The sequence below is a fragment of the Hyaena hyaena genome, unplaced genomic scaffold (assembly GCF_003009895.1).
Source record: "Hyaena hyaena isolate Hyena2069 unplaced genomic scaffold, ASM300989v1 scaffold_1675, whole genome shotgun sequence".
In the NCBI taxonomy this organism is placed as follows: domain Eukaryota; kingdom Metazoa; phylum Chordata; class Mammalia; order Carnivora; family Hyaenidae; genus Hyaena; species Hyaena hyaena.
Window position 1 is genome coordinate 203,821 of NW_024082290.1, and position 20,026 is coordinate 223,846.

General features: G+C 47.7%; 1 protein-coding gene across 2 annotated transcripts; it reads left to right on the top strand.

Annotated features, from left to right (window-relative positions):
• Positions 1–1,769: 1,769 nt before the first annotated feature.
• LOC120226332 (cytochrome P450 4B1) lies at positions 1,770–17,062 on the top strand. Of its 2 annotated transcripts, XM_039224526.1 has the most exons (12): positions 1,770–1,949; positions 9,370–9,511; positions 9,694–9,738; positions 10,250–10,377; positions 11,175–11,299; positions 11,614–11,765; positions 11,919–12,025; positions 12,812–13,002; positions 15,275–15,408; positions 16,207–16,271; positions 16,372–16,454; positions 16,879–17,062. In XM_039224526.1, exons 1-12 carry the CDS (start codon positions 1,770–1,772, stop codon positions 17,060–17,062), a joined length of 1,536 nt encoding a protein of 511 aa, XP_039080457.1. The 2 variants fall into 2 exon arrangements, with proteins under 2 accessions (XP_039080457.1, XP_039080459.1); XM_039224528.1 differs by lacking the exon at positions 9,694–9,738.
• Positions 17,063–20,026: the final 2,964 nt, after the last annotated feature.

Below are 20,026 nucleotides of genomic sequence, written 5' to 3' on the forward strand. Positions count from 1 at the left end.
GGAAGAGCTACAGGCAGAGTTGGCAGATTTAGAAGACTGGCTCTAATTAGTGTTTCTGAGGTGGACAACAGATATGGAATGAAGGGATATTGGGGAGCATTTGGGTAAAGGTGAAGTCTCATTGTCTCCATCTCAACATGTTCATGCCTGGACAAGGGGTTCTCATCATGTTTTTCTTTACAGCTAAAATTTCCTACTGGGCCTTTGAGGGCAAAACTAAGACCAGTCGGTGGAAACTCCAGGGAGACACATTTTGGCTTCCAAGAATCACACTGCCAAGGCATCTGGAAGCGTTGCTGGTAGGGTGAGGAATTGGCTACTGCCCAGTCTCTGCATGGTGGCCACATGATGACTTGTCTTTGGCTCTAGAAGTGTGAGTGGCTGCTAAATTTCAGCCAGAGAGTGGAGAGTGATAAATAGGCCATGAGCATCCAGCCATGTCTGTGGCAGGACAAGGTATGTAGGACCTCCGAGGCTTAGGCAATATCCATCCTGCTGAGCTTCTCTATGACTTCCTCTTCCTGATTGCGAATCCAGACTCTAGGCTTCTTCTACCCCAGTCCAGCTCAGAGCCATGGCACATACACAGAGGGGGAGATCTTCTTGGAACACACCTCTGACAATGCTTTTTCCTCTTTTTCAACCCCCTTTAATAGCTGCCTCCACCAGGCTTCAGCAATGCTATTTCTTCCTCTCTGCTCAGCCTGAAAACCTGGGAATGGTTTTCTCCAGCCTCTGGGCTTTTGTTGTTGCTACTTTCTGGCTGCCACTTCATACCTTGTTTGATTCCTTAACATTGACTACCCGTCTGAAAGGAACCTGATGCTAGTCTCTTCATCTGAAACATCTGCACCAGCGACGCTGACTATTCCAACCTAGAGTGGAGGAAGAAGTAGCAGACTTTCCACAGGCAAGTCTGGGGCCTGGGACAAGTTTGTTCTTCAACAGAACCCTGGCCTGGGGAATTGAGAATTGCCATTGCCTTACCGTGAGACCCTGCCCCTCTCTGGTCCCAAATGGCTTGGTCCATCAATCCAGGAGTAATTAGATTTAATGATCTCTCCTCATTGCCCCCAAAGTAATATTTAATGGTCCTAAGTGTCAAGTTTGTACTAGGATCTTGAGGGTAGAGTTGGCCTTTTTCTGACTTAAGATCTCCTTTTTGGGGCTAGAACCTTGTTCCTGAAGATGCCTCAAAAAAAAAAAAAAAAAAGGCTCAAAACATTATGAGTCTGGCATAAATGCAAGCCCTCCCAGAGGTCCATCCTGAAGAAGACAGTGGAAGCTTTCTTGTGAGAAAGCACAAGCAAGCTGAACCTCAGTTTCATTATCTGGAAAATGGGTATAAAGAGTAAGTAACTATGACCTCCTTGTTTGGGTAAAATGAGATAGTGTATAGAAAATTCCTGAAACATACAAGGTACTTGTGCGAAAAGGAAGTCATTATTATGTTGATGATTATACCCAGAATTGCCTTTTGTTTTCTCCTCCAAGAAGCCAAGAAGGCATACACATTGCCTGGTTTCTTTGAAGCCCACAGCCTGGTTTTTCTTCAGCTGAGTTTTGGGAGGAGTCAGTCAGGCTGTCTCTCTGGTGCCTGTGACTTCTGGGGCCGCTGTCTCTGCCCTTTGGAGCTCAGCCCAGCCTGGGCTGCTGCTGGCTGTAGGGTGTGGCCAGGTGTGGGGGCTGTCAGGACGCCAAGTGCACAGTATAAGGGAACCCACAGTAGCAGGAAGGAGATCAGAGCCTTGGTGGTTGCCACTCTAGCCATGCTTTCCATCTTGCTCTCCTTGAATTTCGTCCACCTGAGCCTGTGGGCTTCTGGATTGCTCTTGGTCTTAGGCTTCCTCAAGCTCATTCGTCTGCTGCTTCGGAGGCAGATGCTGGCCAGGGCTATGGACTGTTTCCCAGGACCCCCCACCCACTGGCTCTTCGGGCATGCCCTCGAGGTACGTGAGGAGGAGGGGTTGGAGAAAGGAAACAACCTCCTTTCCTTCAGAGAGTACAGCCTAATCCCCCAGGGGATATGAAGGGGGCCCCTATGCTTGGACTAGAGGTTGATGTCCTTGGAGCCACAGTTTCCATTCAGGTTCCCCACTAACTCTCCCCCTCCCCTCTGCCTTCTGGGCCAGCTTTGGAAGTGGGAACACTTAAATGTTGGAACCCAAACAGGCCACAGACTCCTTATTCTCAGGCTCAAGATTTTGGCAAAAGTCTGCTAAGGGCTCAGCGATAGCATTGGGGAAAACCACCTGCAAAGGCCAGTAAACGTAGGCTATCTTGTTTAGGGCTTAAGCACCATCCTCTTTATTCTGTGCAATGTAAAGATTTCTATTTTTAAGAAAATAAAAGTGAAAACAGAGATGGGTGCTGTTGCTCCTAAAGAGCATCTCCTGGAGCACTCCTGGAGACACCCGCCCCCCACCCCCACTGGAGCATCTAAGTGATTGGTGCCCCCAAAGATGGGGTTCTCTCTGCCATGTCTATGGGTTAATTTGGAGCCATGGCATCTTCCTGGGTATAGATCCTGGCTTGTCCTCCCCAGTTACCTCAGGATGCTGAGGTCCACCTTAGCATCCATTGTCAGGAACATCTCTAGTTCCCTGCCTTCATGGGATCGAGACCATAGTTTTCTGAACATACAGCAAGGGGCACCTGCCCTGGAGAGCCTAATTAACATATCTGAACTGGTGGTCTGAATTTATTTATTTTAATTAAACTTTTTTTTCTCCAGGTTTATCCATGTTATTGCATATGGCAGAATTTCCTTCATTAAGTTAAATTTTAAAAAATCAAAGTGTAGTTACCATCTGTCACCATATGAAGTTATTACAATATTATTGAGTATATTCCCTATGCCATACTTTTCATTCCCATGACTTATTTATTTTATAACTGAAGTTTGTGCCTCTTAATGTCCCTCACCTATTTTGCTCATCCCTTCACTCCCCTCCCCTGTGGAAATCATTAGTTTGTTCTCTATTATTATGAATCAATTTCTCTTTTTCTTGTGGTTTGTTTTGTTTTTTAGATTTCACATGGTGAAATCATATGGTATGTTTTTCTCTGTCTGACTCATTTCACTTAGCATAATACCTTCTAAGTCCATCCATGTTGTCATGAATGGCAAGATTTCATTCTTTTTTATGGCTGAGTCATATTCCATATATATATGTGTATATATATATATATATATATATATTCTTTATCCATTCACCTATTGATGGACACTTGGGTTACTTCTATGCCTTGGCCATTGTAAATAATGCTGCAATAAACATTGGGGTCATATATCTTTTTTTTTTTTTTTTTTAAATTTTTTTTTTAATGTTTTATTTATTTCTAGGAGAGAGAGAGAGACAGCGTGAGCAGGGGAGGGTCAGAGAGAGAGGGAGTCACAGACTCTGAAACAAGCTCCAGGCTCTGAGCTGGCAGTCAGCACAGAGCCCGACGCGGGGCTCGAACCCACGAACCGCGAGATCATGACCCAAGCGAAAGTCGGACGCCCAACCGACTAAGCCACCCAGGCGCCCCTGGGGTCATATATCTTTTTGAATTAGTGTTTTCATTTTCTTTGGGTAAATATCCAGAAGTACAATTACTAAATTGTACAGTACTTCTATTATTAGTTTTTTGAGGAATTTCCAAACTGTTTTCCATAGTGGCTGTACCAACATACGTTCCCACTAACAGAGCACAAGGGTTCCCTTTTCTCTACATCCTTGCCAAGACTTATTATTTCCTCTCTTTTGATATTAGCCATTCTGAGGGATGTGAGATGATTTCTCATTGTGATTTTGATTTGCATCTCCCTGATGAGGAGTGTTGTTGAACATCTTTTCATGTGTCTGTTGGCCACCTGTATGTCTTCTTTGGAAAAATGTCTATACAAATCCTCTGCCCATTTTTAAATTAGATTGTATTCTGTTTCTTTGTTTATTGTCTTTGTTGTAGTTGATACATAAGGATTTATATAATTAGGAGAGGAGGCTGAATTTAAAAGCCTCTACAAGTGTTTTTTGCTGTGCATCCAGGTTTGGGAACCCAGGTATAAATGCCAGAGATTAAGGTTCCTACTTCCTGAATACCCTTTTCCCTTTCACTGTGTAAGTGATTGCTTCTCCTTCATGATTCTGGGAATGAGCTTGACCTCCAGGTAAGGACTTCCCAGACTTAATCTTGCCCCTACAAATAACTACCTTCTCAGGATGGCTTAGTAACCTACATATATCATGGAGAAAACCAGGAAAGGAAAAGATGGGTTGGGGAGCTGAATCAGACCCAGGCCCTGCTCTCAAAGAGCCTACTATCTAGAGGTGAAAACAGACACCAGGGACTTTCCTGCCCCAGGTTGAGTGGGATGCCTAAACAGGATTTTGCATCAGCCATGTGCTTTTTATCTCTATATAGTGTACCTGTCCCATTGGGTGGTCATCTTCTGTTTGCTTGTTCATCTTGCCCACAAGACCATGACTGCTGGAGGATGGAGATCTGCTCTGTTTCATTCCTGTACCCTCAGGATCCATCACAAAGCCTGGCAGAGAGTGGGCATCACTGAATGAACAAACAGTGAATGTTGAGGAGTAGGGAGGGTTTTGATAGAGGAGACAGTGATGGAGAAGACAAGTGGTGAGACCAGGCAGGTTTAGGAGAGGCTTTGCTAAGTACAGAAGGAGGTCATGGGAAGGTCGCCCCTAATGGAGTTGTAAGAATCATTTAGGGAGACCTTCAATCCCTTGCCTCTCACATCCTTCCACTTCTATTTACCTCCACCAAAGCTAGGCTTGCCCTCAGCCCATGGGCTTCCCTAGGACAGGGACCTTGCTCCCATACCTCATCTCAGACCTGGCTGCCTTTCTCTCCCCAAATGTCCTGTCCCCCACCTTGAGAGTGTATAGAGGGCTTGGAGCACAGCTTAGCTCTGACTTCTTAGCTCTTACACAAGAATCTGGAGGGCCTTGGCACTAGGAAGAGAGAACAAGGGTTGGAGGGGAGGTTGTTGTGGGGCCTACAAAAGTTTCCTGGGAAACCATGACAGGCCTGAAGCCTCTTCATTTCTCTGAGGTTTGGCACCTCTGCTATGTTGGATCCACACCTGAGCCTGAGGAATGGGGAGGGTAGGGGTAGGGATTGTTTTTCCAAAACAAGATGAGGAAATTGAGGTTCAGAAAAGGGGAGATATTTGCCTATGTCCATATAGTAGCTCAGGAATTGAGTTAAGGCTGGGTGCAGGATTCATGCCTTTTCATGCAAGACATGATCTGTCCATACAAAGTGACTGCAAGTTTGCTTCCTAGCCTAGTGATTGTGGGACTAGGAAAGGAAGGGCGGGAGGTGGGGCAGAGCTGTCCATCAAGATTAGCTTCTCCCTTTATTTATTTTATTTTTTACATTTTCTTTCTTTCTTTTTTTTTTTTAGTTGTTTTTAAAATTTGATGTGGGGCTCAAACTCATAAGCTATGAAATCATGACCTGAGCCAAAGTCGGACGCTTAACTGACTGAGCCACCCAGGCACCCCTAATTTTTTTTTTAACATTTATTCATTTTTGAGAGACAGAGCACAAGTGGGGGTGGGGCAGAGAGAGAGGGAGACACATAATCTGAAGCAGGCTCTAAGGTCTGAGCTTTTAGCACAGAGCCCAACACGGGGCTCAGACTTACAAACCGTGACATCATGACCTGAGCCAAAGTTGTATACCCAACAGACTGAGCCACCCAGGTACCCCTTAACTTTTCCCTTTTTATCTCTGATTACAGTCTAGAGGCCCTGGATGTATCTGTCTATCATCCTATTCAATTCTCACAATGTGTTGCCTTGAAGTGAGGTCATGTCTTATTCTTCCAGGGCCCCCCTTCTTCTACTCTGGGGCCCAGAGATGACCTTGTATATAGTAGGTGTCCTGTCATGTTGTTGGTCTGACGTTGGGAGGGGATGGAGAATCTGGACTGTTGTCAGGGGGAAGAGCGGAAAATTCCAGCTCCAAGCCCAGAAAATGTGATCCCCTGCGACTGCATAGGCATCCTCCCTGGCCCCCTTCATCACTGGGACAGTGCCCCTGACTTTGTATTGTGGAGTGGAGAGTCCTGGCAGGGGTCTGGAGCTCTAACTCATTTTTATTCAATAGTCATTGATGGGCCTTTGCCATGCTTCTTGTCTGTGCTTCTCTTTCTTCATCAACAATATGGAGATAAGCATTTTTACATTGTTGGGTTAGGAAAGGATCAAAAAAGATAAAATATAGATAGATGCTTTGCAAAGTTCTGGGCAGATGTCAGCTGATAAACCCCTGTAGAGAGATTCTTGCTGCAAAACACTCTGAGGCCTTGGCTTCCTTCATCCTCTTCCTTTCTCCAAATCAACCCAGTCTTTGGGAGAGAGATAACGTTCCTCTTTTCTCAAATAGCTGGTATCTGATCAACAACCCTGGGTCTTGCCCTCTGCTGAGGGCAGAGGATAAAGCAGTAAGATTAGAGCCAGCCCTAGAGTGACCTGGTCTGTAAGAGAGACAGATAATAGCACGGTGTTCCAGACCTGTGGGCCTGGGCAGGGGATGCTGAAGTGAGTCCTGAAAGATCTGGATGCAGCAGCCCATGGAAGTGAGGACGGAAGGGTGGAAGGCACTACCTGCGTAGGGGCACAGGGCTGGAAAGAGCATTGAGTGTTAGGAAATTAATTTGTTCAACCAATATTTCTTTCTCAAGGTCTAATATGCTTGTGTTCGTGGCTCTACACTTCTGGAGTGCTGAGGGGGAGCACAGAAGCTAGAGGAGGAAGCTGGAAGGGGGCTGGTGCAGATCACATAGGACTTTGTAGTCCACATCAAGAGTCCACATCTGAGTGCAATGGGGAACCATTGAAGAGATTCAAGCCAGGAAGTGATGAGCTCAGATTTGTGTGAGCACTTTGGCTTTGGGATTGTGGCCATATTGGTAGAGACCAAATAGGAGGCAGGAAGAGCAGAACAAGGCTGAGGCTCCCATCCAAGCAGATGTTAGTGGAATGATATGTTAGTGACATGGGGATGGGTATGAGGTAGAGCAGGCTGTCCTGGCATTGAGGGCTTGGGAGAGGCTGGCAGTAAGGCCTCCTCTGCAGCCAGATGTAATGGTGTTAGTGAGGTCCTGTGTATTCACGTGTGTTCACATGTACATTTGTGGTAAAGCACTTGTCTCTGAAAAAGAGGATGAAGGGTCACTAGGGGGGGAAATTGCCTCTCTGCCCCATAGAGCATTACACACCCCTCCACTCTCCTCATGACTCTGTGCTTAACCCCATAGAGTTTGTGTAAATCCAATCCATTTTCTTAAACTGCTTTTTATGGTTATTTCAGAGATGCTGCCTCATCTCAATTGTTGTTAGTTCTTCTTGGTAGATATTTCTATCCTTTTAGCTTTGAATCCATAGTTTTGCTATCCTTGATACTGGTTGGGGCTTATACATATGCTTAGTCCTGCCCAATCTTGTGGAGAGGGGCAGTGGCCATGAGGTAGAATGGGGGAGGACTGAGACTAGAGCACTCACGGACCCTTAAGGATGTCCACCCTAGAGAGGAGCAGATCTGGGGAATCTGGCCCCCAACTCCCAATCCCAGAACTTTCCTGGGCAGTGGGAGCCTATGTGGCCCCAGAAAGCAGAGTGAACACTAACAGAGAAGACCACAGGCAGTTACCAGGTTTCCAGGGGAAGGGAGATGGAGGGTGTAACTCAAGCTCAACCCATGTGACTTGGGACAAGGGTTAATCCTTTACCCATGTGTGGAAGCATCTTAGGGCATGTTCAGAGTGAATTCTTTAGTGTAGTTTGGGGTCATTTGGGAGTAGTATATGACAGGAGATGCAGGGAGGAGGAAGATATTGGGGAAAGGTAGGCTTGAAGGGGAGGGAACTATGAGTTAAGGACTTACCTTGTGCAGGATCCAGTGCTGGGTCCTTCCATACAAAATATCAGTTATTTAAAGTTAAGGGCTTTAAGTGCTACATAGCCTCAACAAATAACACATGCCCTGCATGATTTAATTAATGCCCCCAAATCCTATAAGGTAAGGTATTCCCATTTTACAGATGAAAAGAGTAAGATTCAGAGAGCCTAAAGATGTCGCCCAAGTCCACACATCTAAAAAATAGGGGACACCAACATCAAACCCAGATCTTTCAATCTCCAAAGATTGCAGGTTGTGAAGTCAGATTTCCTTAGTTCACATTCCAGCTCCCCAAATGGCTTATAACTATACCTCTTCACAAACGCTGGAGCTCAGACTTTATTCTGAGGCCCACGGGCAGGCCACTGAAGGGTTTTAAGTATATCTCTGAAAGACTTCTTCTGAATAAGGGAAAATTGATAAATACATAATGGTACATCACTAAAGTGGAATACCATGCAATTGAAATAGCTAAAAATATTGAGGGACAGTTAAATGCACACATTTGAAAAGAAGGGCAAGATACGTTAAATGAAAAGTCAGGTTTCAGAAAAGTATATTTACATCAAACATCTCTGGGTGAGTAGATGCGGCTAGAAAATCCCCCAAAGAGTACCTCCACCCTCTAGATAATCTCTCCAACCTCATCTCAGGCCACTGTCCCACTGAGGGGCAGCTCCTGGAAGACACCACATTCCCCCCGCCACAGAGCATTTGCATTGCTGTTTGCTCTACTCAGAATGCTCCTCCCTTACTCTTCACATTGCCAGCTCCTTGTCATCCTTTGGTTTTCACCTTGAGTGTCCTCTCCAACATGAGGCCATCCCCTGACTAAATAGATCTTCCCTGTTAGTTTTTCTCATAGCATTGTGTTTGTTCCTTGTTAGCACTTACTACTGCCTGTATTCATTCTACTTAGTTGTTTAGTTGAATATTATCAGTCTTCCCCATAGAATGAAAGGGTAGAATCATGTCTGTCCCATCCCCTGGGACATCTAGACAGTGCCCTGCCTATAGTAGGACCTCAATACAAATCTGTTGAATGACATACAGGGAAGAATCAAGCAGACTTCTGCATTGTAGACCAAGATGGTACTATCTTTCTCATGAAAAAACTTAATGCTGAAAAGAATTCGCTTTTTTGTGAGCAATATAGATAGAGGGTTGGTGACAGGCACCTGATGGAAGCAGGTTGGCCAGTTTGGGGTTTTTGAGCTAACCCACATATAGTAAGAGGATGGCTTAGACTTATAGCAGTGGCTGTGGGGCTGGAATGGGGACTGACCCCAAAGATGTATAGGACTGAGACTGGCTGGGAGAGGGATACAGGAGGAAGGAAGGATGCTCCAAGGGTCTCTCTAGGCAACCTCCTCTCTTCCTGCCCAGGGACTTATGGCCTGGCTGATGACAGTGTTTCCTGAGTGTTATGGCCTTCTTTCACCATTTCAGATCCAGAAGACGGGAAGCCTGGACAAAGTAGTGTCCTGGGCTCACCAGTTTCCTTATGCCCACCCACTCTGGCTTGGACAGTTCCTTGGCTTCCTGAACATCTATGAGCCCGACTATGCCAAGGCTGTGTATAGCCGAGGAGGTGAGGATTCCCAGGAGAAGGTGGGGTTTCCTGAGAGCAAAGGCCTCAGAGCTCCAAGTGGGGAGAAATCCTGGGGTCTGCACCTTAAGCCTGGGCAGCTGAGGTCTACATCCTATTGATTAATAAGCCCCTTTGGGTATCTCCTAGTTTCTGTATCACCCGATCTTCTCTTTCTCCTGCAGACCCCAAGGCTGCAGATGTGTATGACTTCTTCCTCCAGTGGATTGGTAAGTGGGCACCTGCCTTCTCTGACCTTAGTGCTGGGTTACCAGAATCCTTCCCTGCCCCATTGCTCTCTGTCCTGTGCCCACTCAGTCTTATCTCATCCATGGGAACACCTGGCCCCAAGGGCCCCTCCTAAGCTCAGCTGCTCAATGGGGAGACAGGGTAGCTCCTAGCTGGCTGTAGGAGTGGGGCTCAAGGATCTTCTCCTGCTGGGTGTGTTCTCTTCCATGGACAGGCATAGCAAGGGCTCTGGAAAACATGTGAGTATGAGGAACAACTTCCTGGAATAGGTGGCCCTGGAGTGGGATCCTAGGAGATTTTATTGGTGGTTCTGGCCAGGCAAAAGCCTGAGGAGGAATTGATGGTAGGGCTAAGGCTAGTGCAAAAGCTGGGTGGCTGGAAGGCAGAGCTGTTGGGACAGGAGGCTGGTCAAGGGGTGGGAGCCCCAAGCTGCCAGGCATGGGGCAGGATCTTGTGAACTGATCAGCTTTCCTTCTGCCACCTCTTTCCCAGGGAAAGGCCTCCTGGTCCTCCAGGGGCCCAAGTGGTATGAGCATCGCAAGTTGCTCACACCTGGCTTCCACTATGATGTGCTGAAACCTTATGTGGCTGTGTTCAACAACTCCACGCACGCCATGCTGGTGAACTCCCAGTGCCAGGCTCCTGGAGGCTATGGCTGCTGGGCCAACTCCTCCCCACCCCCAAGCTTCTCTTAGGGAGGGCCATGAGGAGAATTTCTAAGGCCCCAAAAGCCTGTTCTGCCTGTAATAGCAGTGCCAAGCCCTGCTGTGCCTGGTACCTGCTGCATGCTGGGTGCTGACCAAGTGCTGAGGCTCCAAGTAGCCAGGCAGCTCTGGCCCTTGTCTCCACTGGGAGACCCAGGCATCCCTTTTCCTAGAACAAAGGGCTTCTGTGAGGTCCCAGTAGGGATCCTCCTGTAGCAGGCTGGAGGGATGCCAGTATCTGAGAATATTAGGAAGGTCTTTCATAACTGGAAAGTGCTTCCTCTTCATTCTCTGTCTACCACAGCTATCAGGCATCTCTGAAAGGGATGCCAAAGATCAGGGATCAGGCTCTGAGTCTCAAGGATGGGTAATCCCTAGAAGTTACCTAGGCTAGTCTTTCCCCTTGTAGGAAATTCCTCGCTAGCATCACTGCAGGCCTGACTTATACACAGGCTCTGCTCCCCACCTCTCAGCCTTCCTTTTCCCTTTATGTAGGCTCCCTGGCTCAGTGTCCATGTGTGCTGTGCAGGCCTGCGTCCTGGTCCCGCCCTAGCCTGAAGATCCTACCTGCCCCACACCCCTACATTCCAGCAGAATGGAGGCCAAGCCAGGGACTTGATTCATGGGAGAGAGGATAGGCTGTGCATCCTGGAAGGCAGGGGTGGGGGTGACCAGCTGACCCCCTGACATTACCTTCCATCTCTGGGCTCCAGGACAAGTGGGAGGAAAAGGCTCGTCAGGATAAGAGCTTTGATATCTTCTGTGATGTGGGCCACATGGCGCTGGACTCACTTATGAAGTGCACCTTTGGCAAAGGAAACAGCGGTCTCAGCCACAGGTTTGGGGGTACCTGGGGCTGACCACAGTCTCTCTACCCAGGCCAGCTCAGTGGGGAGTGTTGGCAGGACTCCAGGGCCCTGGTTTGAGAGGACATAGGGTGCTGCCCTGGGAAGCCCCAGCTTAGCATGGGTGGGGGCAGCTTGGCCTTGCCCAGAGTTGGAAGACAGATTCTGCCTTTGGTGGAGAGGCTTAATGGCAGGGAGAGGAAGGGCAAGAAGCACTATGGTTGGGGCTGGATTCTGGAATGGAATTGCCCCAGGCTCCTCTGTGGGTCAGGGTCTAAGCGCTGCTCTCCACTCTTGTACTGTGTAGGGACAGTAGCTACTACTTGGCAGTCAGCGACCTCACTCTGCTGATGCAGCAGCGCATCGAGTCTTTCCAGTACCATAACGACTTCATCTACTGGCTCACCCCACACGGCCGCCGATTCCTGCGGGCATGCCAGGCAGCCCACGACCACACAGGTGGGCCTTTTCTGCAGGGTCCACCCACAGGAAGCCCAGGGTCTAGTCTAGATTCTCTAGGCCCATCTGGGACCCCTGCCACTGCAGAATCTCAGTACCACTTCAGGTAGAGAATGGATCCCCAGGCAGTGACACTCTGTGCTCCTGGCCCAGACCAGGTCATCAGAGAACGAAAGGCAGCCCTGCAGGATGAGAAAGAGCAGGAGAAGATCCAGAACCGGAGGCACCTGGACTTCCTGGATATTCTTCTTGGGGCTCAGGTGAGTGAGTGCCAGCTGGCTCTCAGGTGGGCTACCCCTACCTGAGAACTTGTCCCAGCGGTGTCTTCAGACAATGTTCTGGGACAGGGCTCACTGGACAGCAGCAGAGGCTGGTAAGCACTTTACTTCTTTTTCCCTAGCAAATATGACCTCTCCTTGTCTTATGATGCACATCAGCAAAAGCTCATAGATGGGAAGGTGTGGCTGGCTGTGGCAGTGGGGAGACATGTAGTAGCAGGAAGCTTGGGTCATATGTTAGAAGTCCTGAAGACCAATTCTAGGCTTCTAAGACTCTGGAGTCCTTCCTTTCCTTCCTTTCCTTCCTTTCCTTCCTTTCCTTCCTTTCCTTCCTCCCTTCCTCCCTCCCTTCCTTCCTTCCTTCCTTTATTCATCCACTCTACAAACTCACTAACCCCTACCCTGGGTTAGTTCTTGTGCAGAAGATGAGAAAGACCTGGCCTTGGATCCAGACATTTACAGTCTAGTGGAAGAGAGAGGAGGAGGACATTGACAAAGATCCCTTCCTCAGCCATGTGTCATTCTGAGCAGAATTGACAGGGCTGGGTAGGTCACAGGTCACTTGGGTAGAGGGATCAGGGAAGGTTTCCTAGAGTAGGAGGCATCCAAGCCATGCTTGGGATGAGAATCTGGGGGAAGGCCTCAACTCCCAGTTTGAAAAGAACTTTCCGCCCCTCCCTCGGACCTTCATTTGACAACTGTTATGATGTCTTCTTGATAACTATCTCAAATACCTCTAGCTGTCCCATTATGCCTTCCCTAACCCAGGATGTAAATGGGATCAAGTTGTCCAATGCAGAACTTCGGGCTGAAGTGGACACATTCATGTTTGAAGGCCATGACACCACCACCAGTGGCATCTCCTGGTTTCTCTACTGCATGGCCCTGTATCCGGAGCACCAGAGACGTTGTCGGGAGGAGGTCTGCGAGATCCTTGGAGACCGGGACTCCTTCCAATGGTGAGTGTGGCTGCAGCTAAGCGCAGTGTCCTGCTTCCCTGTCCCAGCAATGAGCTGAGCCTCTGGTGGTCGGGTGCCATTTTCAGGTGATACAGTGGGGCCATCCTGGATACTAGGTGAGGGTGGTGCCAGTTGTCCCATTCCCTCCAGTGCTGTGGTTTTTGGGGGTGCGTGGGGGACCTCTGCGGACACATCCCTGAACTCCTCCCACAGTGGAGCCTTTTTCAGGTTGAGTTGCCACCAGGAGGCCAATTTTTGGTGTATTGACTCCCTCTGCTGGCAGAACCCGACTACCCTCCTGGGGTGCTGGATGGAACAATAGGGCCGGCTGCTGGGAGAGAGGAGGGAACTAGGGGTGGATACAGCTGACCACACCCCTCACCTGCCTTTGGATGGTGTGCAGCCTCTAGACCCCTCTGGTGAAGGAGAAAAGCCTGTTTCCCAAACCCCACCACTTAAAATCTTTCGATTGTTCTTTCTTTCTTTTTTATTCCTTTCTTTTTTTTTTTTTTAAGTTTATTTATTTATTCTGAGAGAGAGTACAAGCAGAGGAGGGCCAGAGAGAGAGAAAGAGAGAGAGGGAGAGAGAGAGGCTCCCAGTAGGTTCCAAACTGACAGTTTGGAATTGTTCTTTCTTTCTTGATTCAAACTTGAACTCATTGATATGACACCGACTGATGCTGACCTCTTTGCAGGGTCGTCTCTGGGACTCTCCCACAGGCCCCTCTTTCCCTGCTTCCTCCCCTCAGACCTTGGCCTCCTGTCACCCACCTCACCTTTCTCTCCAGCTCCTGTGCTACCTCCAGCATGGGGTTGGGCACACAGTGCAGCACAGCAAATTCTCCGTCAGTGGGAGAGACTTTAAGTTCACTGGAAGGAGACTGACTTATATTTCACGATCTGAGATTTGACATCTCCACTATCCACTTCTATTGGCCAGATGTTGGAAACCTCCAACAGAGTGTCCAGCCGTGTGCCAGGTTCTTCTGGGGGTGTGGATGGGAAGAGGAGGAGAAGGAGCCAAGTTGCTGCTCTTGCGAGATTTTTTTAGAAAGATGAACTCTAAAAAGAGTTCCTGTGTTGAGAGTAGAGGAATCAGATGGGGTGGGGCTTGGATTGGTTCTCTCTCTCTTTTTAAAATTAATTAATTAATTAATTGAGAGAGAGAGAGAGAGAGAGAGAACAAGCAGGGGAGGGGCAGAGAGCGAAGGAGAGAGAGAATCTGATGCAGGACTCGAATCCATGAACCATGATATCATGACCTGAACCAAAATCAAGAGTCAGAGGCTGAACCAACTGAGCCACGCAGGTGCCCCTTGAGTTGGCTTTCTAAGGAGGGGTGACACTCAGGCAAAGGAAGAGAGAAACAGGCATTCCAGGTAGTAGAACAACATGAACACGGCTTGGAGGCAGGGAGTTAAAATATTTGTTTATTTTATTTTCACTTCATTTCAGTTAGAACTTGAAGCAACTTAAAGGATACTTATTTAATACAAGTAATAAAACACAAGAAAAAATGATTACTGGTATATAATACTTTGTTAATGTTAATTGAAAATCTCTTCTCCCAGTGTGTAACCTGCCATTTAATCTCTAAGATGTCTTTGATGAATAAAAGTTCCTAGTTTTAATAAAGTCAAGTATATCTAAAAAAAAAATGAGGACCTGGCCGAAAACAAAAAACAAAAAACCCTTAAGATTTGAGACTCTGTAATCAAGTGCTGCATAGTGGTCATGGATGGACCATATTTGAGTATGAGTTTCCTGGTGGCAAAGGGGAAAAGAAAAATATAATTTTTGTTATTTTTAAACTAAGTTTGTCATAGTTTATGCATTTATTTCTTCATTCAACCAATGTATACCAGCCCTTATTTTTTTCCACCTCAGCTCCATAGGGAAAAGCAAGTGGAACTTAAAGAATTGTCCTTTATGGGGCTTCTGCAGGGCTTTGAGAGACACAGGAGTGACTTTGTCTTTGATGGCTGGCTACACATACAACTCTAGGGTTCTGTGCTCTCCTTTCCTAGCAGCAATTATGGGGGGGGGTGGAGAAAAGTGGAATCAGAAGGAAAAAAAGAAAAAGTGGAGCCAGAACCCCTGGGTCTGAGTGACTACCCCATTCCAGTCTGGTGTAGACACCTGAAGCATTTATGTTCCTCTCTCTGTTGGATGTGTGATGGTGGTTAAGGAGGAAAGGTGGGGCTGGGGCCTGCCTTCCTGGGGAACCCTGTTGCTTCCCATCTCCAGAAAGGCTTGGTTGTATTGCTGGCAGGGATGATCTGGGTAAGATGACCTATTTGACCATGTGCATCAAGGAGAGCTTCCGCCTCTACCCACCTGTGCCCCAGGTGTACCGCCAGCTCAGCAAGCCTGTCAACTTTGTGGATGGCCGTTCTCTACCTGCAGGTGAAAGGGAGTGATTGGGGGATGGAACTGGAATCCTTGTGGACACTTCTCTGACACTTTTTGTCCCTTTGTCCAAATCTTTGCACCAATGGGGAAGAGCTCAAGCTTTGTGTTTGGCCTGGGTCCAAATCCTGGTTCTATAATGTATGGACAAATCTCTCTACCTCAAGCCTCTGTTTCCTCTTCTGTAAAACAGGGACAAGAAGAGTATTTGCCTTATAAGGTTGTTGTCAAAGTTAAAGAGACAACATTCATCAGGACTATCATGTGCCACTATGTTGGTTGTGTCCTGAACAACTTCAGGAAGCACCATTCACATAGACAATGATGACGTGCAGTCTACAACCTGTACAACCATATGTAGTAGCTTTGTAAGGAGTGTTTAACTGTATCTGGCACACAACATGCCAGATGAATGTAGATGTTACTATTGATATCATAAAGTTATGAATAGTAACTTCCCTTGAGCAAAAATTATTTGAAAGCAGAAAGTGTTGTAATAGTCCTTTCCTGTCCTATCTCATTGTAAGGTGGGTTTAATGCTCCTTTTTCTTCTCTCCATTCCACGATGTCTGTGTCAGGTGCTTGTGTCCAATGATGGGGCTGGAGGAAGTAGATATGAGGATAATCAAAAGCACTTTGATGTCTTGAGCATGGCAATGAACCCTCCATCACTGGCAGTGCTCAGGCGGGGGCTGGTGCCCAGTTAGAAGGACACTAGGGGATTCTGGCCCTGTGAGGAGGTGGCCATGGCTATCTGAGGACCACCTACCTACTAAGCCTCTGCTTTTTCCACAGGCAGCTTGATCTCTCTGCACATCTATGCCCTCCACAGGAACAGTGCAGTGTGGCCTGACCCTGAGGTACCCCATCCTGGGCCTGGAGGTCAGATGGGATGGGAGGCTATGGAGGTCACCCTCCCCCAGGACCTGGCGGATACTTAAACAAAGATTCTCCCCTTAGGTCTTTGACCCTCTGCGCTTTACCCCTGAGAATGTGGCCACACGCCACCCCTTTGCCTTCATGCCCTTCTCTGCTGGGCCCAGGTACGGAGAGGATCAACATCCCCAGGCCCTTAGGACTGGGGAGGGGAGAATGGAAGATGTGGGTAAAGCATCATTTGGTGGAACTCTGTGATAAGGGAGCCGCCACTGGGTTTTGGGTGATCCTAAAGCAGGGTAAGTTCCTGGGACTTTCTTCTTTCCATTAGCACATTCATGTCCCTAGCAGGTGGTGGGCTGGCTGAATCATTCCAAGAGAGGCCCCCAAACCAGAACTCCCAATGTGAATCTACTCAGTCTGGGACCCTCACTGTGCTCCCAAGATCTATTGCCTATGTCCAAGTCAATCAAGTGATCAACCAATTATCCATTCACAAATAGTTACTGGCTTTTTTGGCCACTAAGAGTCTTGGACTTTCTCACTCTGGACACCCCATAGTCTGATGCCACCTTATGCTGCTCATGGTAGGAATTGCATCGGACAGCAGTTTGCCATGAATGAGATGAAGGTGGTCACGGCCCTCTGCTTGTTCCGCTTTGAGTTCACCCTGGACCCCTTGCAGCCCCCCATCAAGGTGCCCCAGCTAATCCTGCGCTCCAAGAATGGAATCCACCTCCACTTGAAGCCCCTGCGCCTGGGCTCTGGGAAGTAGCTCTGCCAAGAGTAGGGCCCCACACAGCCCAGACTGTGGCCTCTCCCTGGGCTCTGTCCTCCCCAGGATGCATCATAGAAAGCTATGGCTCCCTGTCTTCGGGAGACTTACAGTTTAGAAGGGGAGCAGGCACTCACATAAACAGTCACCTGGAGGGCAGTGACATGTAAGCATGTGTGTCAATAAATGCTTATTATGCTAAAGCTCATTCATTCATTCATTCATTCAACAAACATATGGTAAGCATATACTTGCTTCTAGGATCTCTCTTTATCTTTCATAATTGGCAATCTTTCTAGAATGTAGCAGAAACTTACATGCCAGCCCTGATGATGCAGTGAATGCAATGGAAGCTTTGTCTTGGGATTCATGATTCTGATCAAGCACTGACCTACTCCACATGAAAGAGAGATGGCTTTTGGGGCTTACCCCCTCACTGAGATGTATTTCTCTGCTTAACTCTGTGTGTGTGTGTGTGTGTGTGTGTGTGTGTGTGTGTGTGTGTAATATAACAGACAGAAGGAAAAAATTACCTAAACAAAAAATGTACAGGACAATGAATTTCTAAAGCAAATTCCCAGGTAACCACCACTGAAATCAAGGAATATGGAACATTGTTTCCCAAGTCTATCTTCTGCCCCTCCTGAGACAGATCTCTGAAGCACTCCTGCCATTGTCAGCGTCTGTGTCAGTCACCCATACCCTGAGTGTTTAAGCTTTTGCTGGAGAGGGTAGCAGAGTGGCATTAAAGTGGGGAGGGCTTCTTGGAAGAGATGGTGCTTAAATCAAACTTTGAGGCAGGTGAGGTACAAAGGTACAAAGTATGGCTTTAGGGGAGGACCTCAGACTGGGGCCACATGATGAATTAGAAATTCTTCCTCAGTAGTCCCTGCAGCACCTGCCTGATGGCTGGGGTCACATATATCTCTAGGGTTCAAGGTCTAAGGCCACTATTGAGTTCCAATTCAGGAATTAGACAACAGTAGAAGGGAGGGCACTAGAGATGGAGGGGAAAGAGAAGAGAGGAGAATTCTAGCTCTAGGACTTGGGGATGTCTCCATGTTGCCCTGAGGATGTGCCATCTGGAGACAGAGCCTTCCTGCTATTGATGCTTCCCCTTCTTACAAGAAGGCCACATCCCTGGAAGGTTGGCTATGGACCACCTGCTTACTCCTGCAAAGCCTTATCAAGACCCAGACCTCCTTACCCACCTGAGGCTGAGATGCAGAGGCCTCAGTCAGGGTGTCATCCATGCCACCAACTTCTCTTTCTGTCCTGGTCATGGACAAATATTTCTCTATACAAGTAGAGGTAGCCATTACCAGAGAGCAGAACTCAGAGGTCATAACCACCTCTGGCCCATGGGTGGCACCCAAGTCTAAGACTTGTCTGCTTCCCTTATCTGGATTGTCAGGAAATTTATGAGGCAGGACTGGAGGAGGCCCTTATCCTACTTCAATGTTAAGAGAAGGAAACTGCCAACCAAGATGCCCATCAGAAAACATCCTGAGCTGAGGCCTTCTGACTTTGGACTCTCGTAACCAAGACTCCAGAGGTGTGTTGACTCCCTCCTTGAGAGCATATGTCTGTGGGTAATGGAGCTGAGAGCTCCAGAGTTTGATAGAAGGGGAAGGCTCCATGTGGCAAGGGAGGACCAAGGCTGCAGAATGGCGGGCACCAAAGTTTAACACCACTTAATCTTTATAGCCCTCCAAACACCCTGTGGCTTCCTATGACCCCTGGTATTTGTGTGCATGTGTGTGGGGTAGGGTATAGAGTGTGTGAGAGGTGCACACAGGTGTGGCTGTACATGTGTCATGGGGGTTGTGCATATGAGTGTGAACTCAGTCTGGGTTTCTTCCTTTGCCTGGAGCCAGCAGGCTCACTTCTTGGTTAATGTCAATGTAATTCTGTGGTCAGTGCATGTATCCATGGCTGGCCACCCAGAATTCCAAGCTCCTGTTGTCTTGCACTCTCTGAGCCTGGCCAGCACCTGCCCTTCTGCACCACTTGATGCCAGCAAACCTACCAGACTGTGGTCTACTGGTCTATTGGTCTATTTCCAAGGGAAGACACACACTCCATGCAACATTAAAAACTTTATTCCAGGGAGGAAGAAAGAAGAAGAGGGAATGTAAATGATAAACAAGTATGCAGGTAACACACAGGAAAGAGCTGGGAGCACAGACCAATAGCAGTCACACAGAGACTAAGCAGGGTGAATAATGGTTCCCTAAGTCCATGTCCTGGAACCAGAAATAGGTCTGTTTTATCTGAGTCATGCTATGTAATCACAAAGTTGTTATGGAAGAGAAGGTGATATGAAGACAGAAGCAGAAAGACTTTGAAAGATGCTCCTGGATTTGAATATAGAAGAGGCTCCAAGAGACAAAGATCACAAAGAATGCAGCTAGAGGTTGGAGTAGGCAGAGAGAGGGATTCTTTCTTAGAGCCTGGAGGCAGTGTGACCATACCAACATCTTGGTTGTGGTCCAGCAAAATCAATTTTAGAATTTCAACTCCAGAACTGTAAGAGAACAAATTAGTATTATTCTTTTTTTTTAATCTTTTTTTTTTAATGTTTTATTTATTTCTAGGAGAGAGAGAGAGACAGCGTGAGCAGGGGAGGGTCAGAGAGAGAGGGAGTCACAGACTGAAATAGGCTCCAGGCTCTGAGCTGGCAGTCAGCACAGAGCCCGACGCGGGGCCCGAACCCACGAACCGCGAGATCATGACCTAAGCGAAAGTCGGACGCTTAACCGACTAAGCCACCCAGGCGCCCCAAATTAGTATTATTCTAAGTCACTAACGCTATGGTAAGCTATTTTGGCAGCCAGTTGAAATAATACGGTGACAACCAAACAGGTACAAAAGGAGAAAGATATGCAGAGGACAGAAAGGTTGGGGGACAAGTAGGCATTGAGTTAAGTGGACAGGCAGAGACTTAGGTAGTTAGGAAAAAGG

What these genes read in the sequence shown, in the direction of transcription:
- LOC120226332 (XM_039224526.1), top strand. Translation starts at nt 1,770, where the DNA reads ATGCTTTCCATCTTGCTCTCCTTGAATTTCGTCCACCTGAGCCTGTGG. An exon ending in TCTTCGGGCATGCCCTCGAG is followed by an intron (nt 1,950 to 9,369) that starts GTACGTGAGGAG and finishes TCACCATTTCAG; the next exon opens with ATCCAGAAGACGGGAAGCCT. An exon ending in AACAGCGGTCTCAGCCACAG is followed by an intron (nt 11,300 to 11,613) that starts GTTTGGGGGTAC and finishes TGTACTGTGTAG; the next exon opens with GGACAGTAGCTACTACTTGG.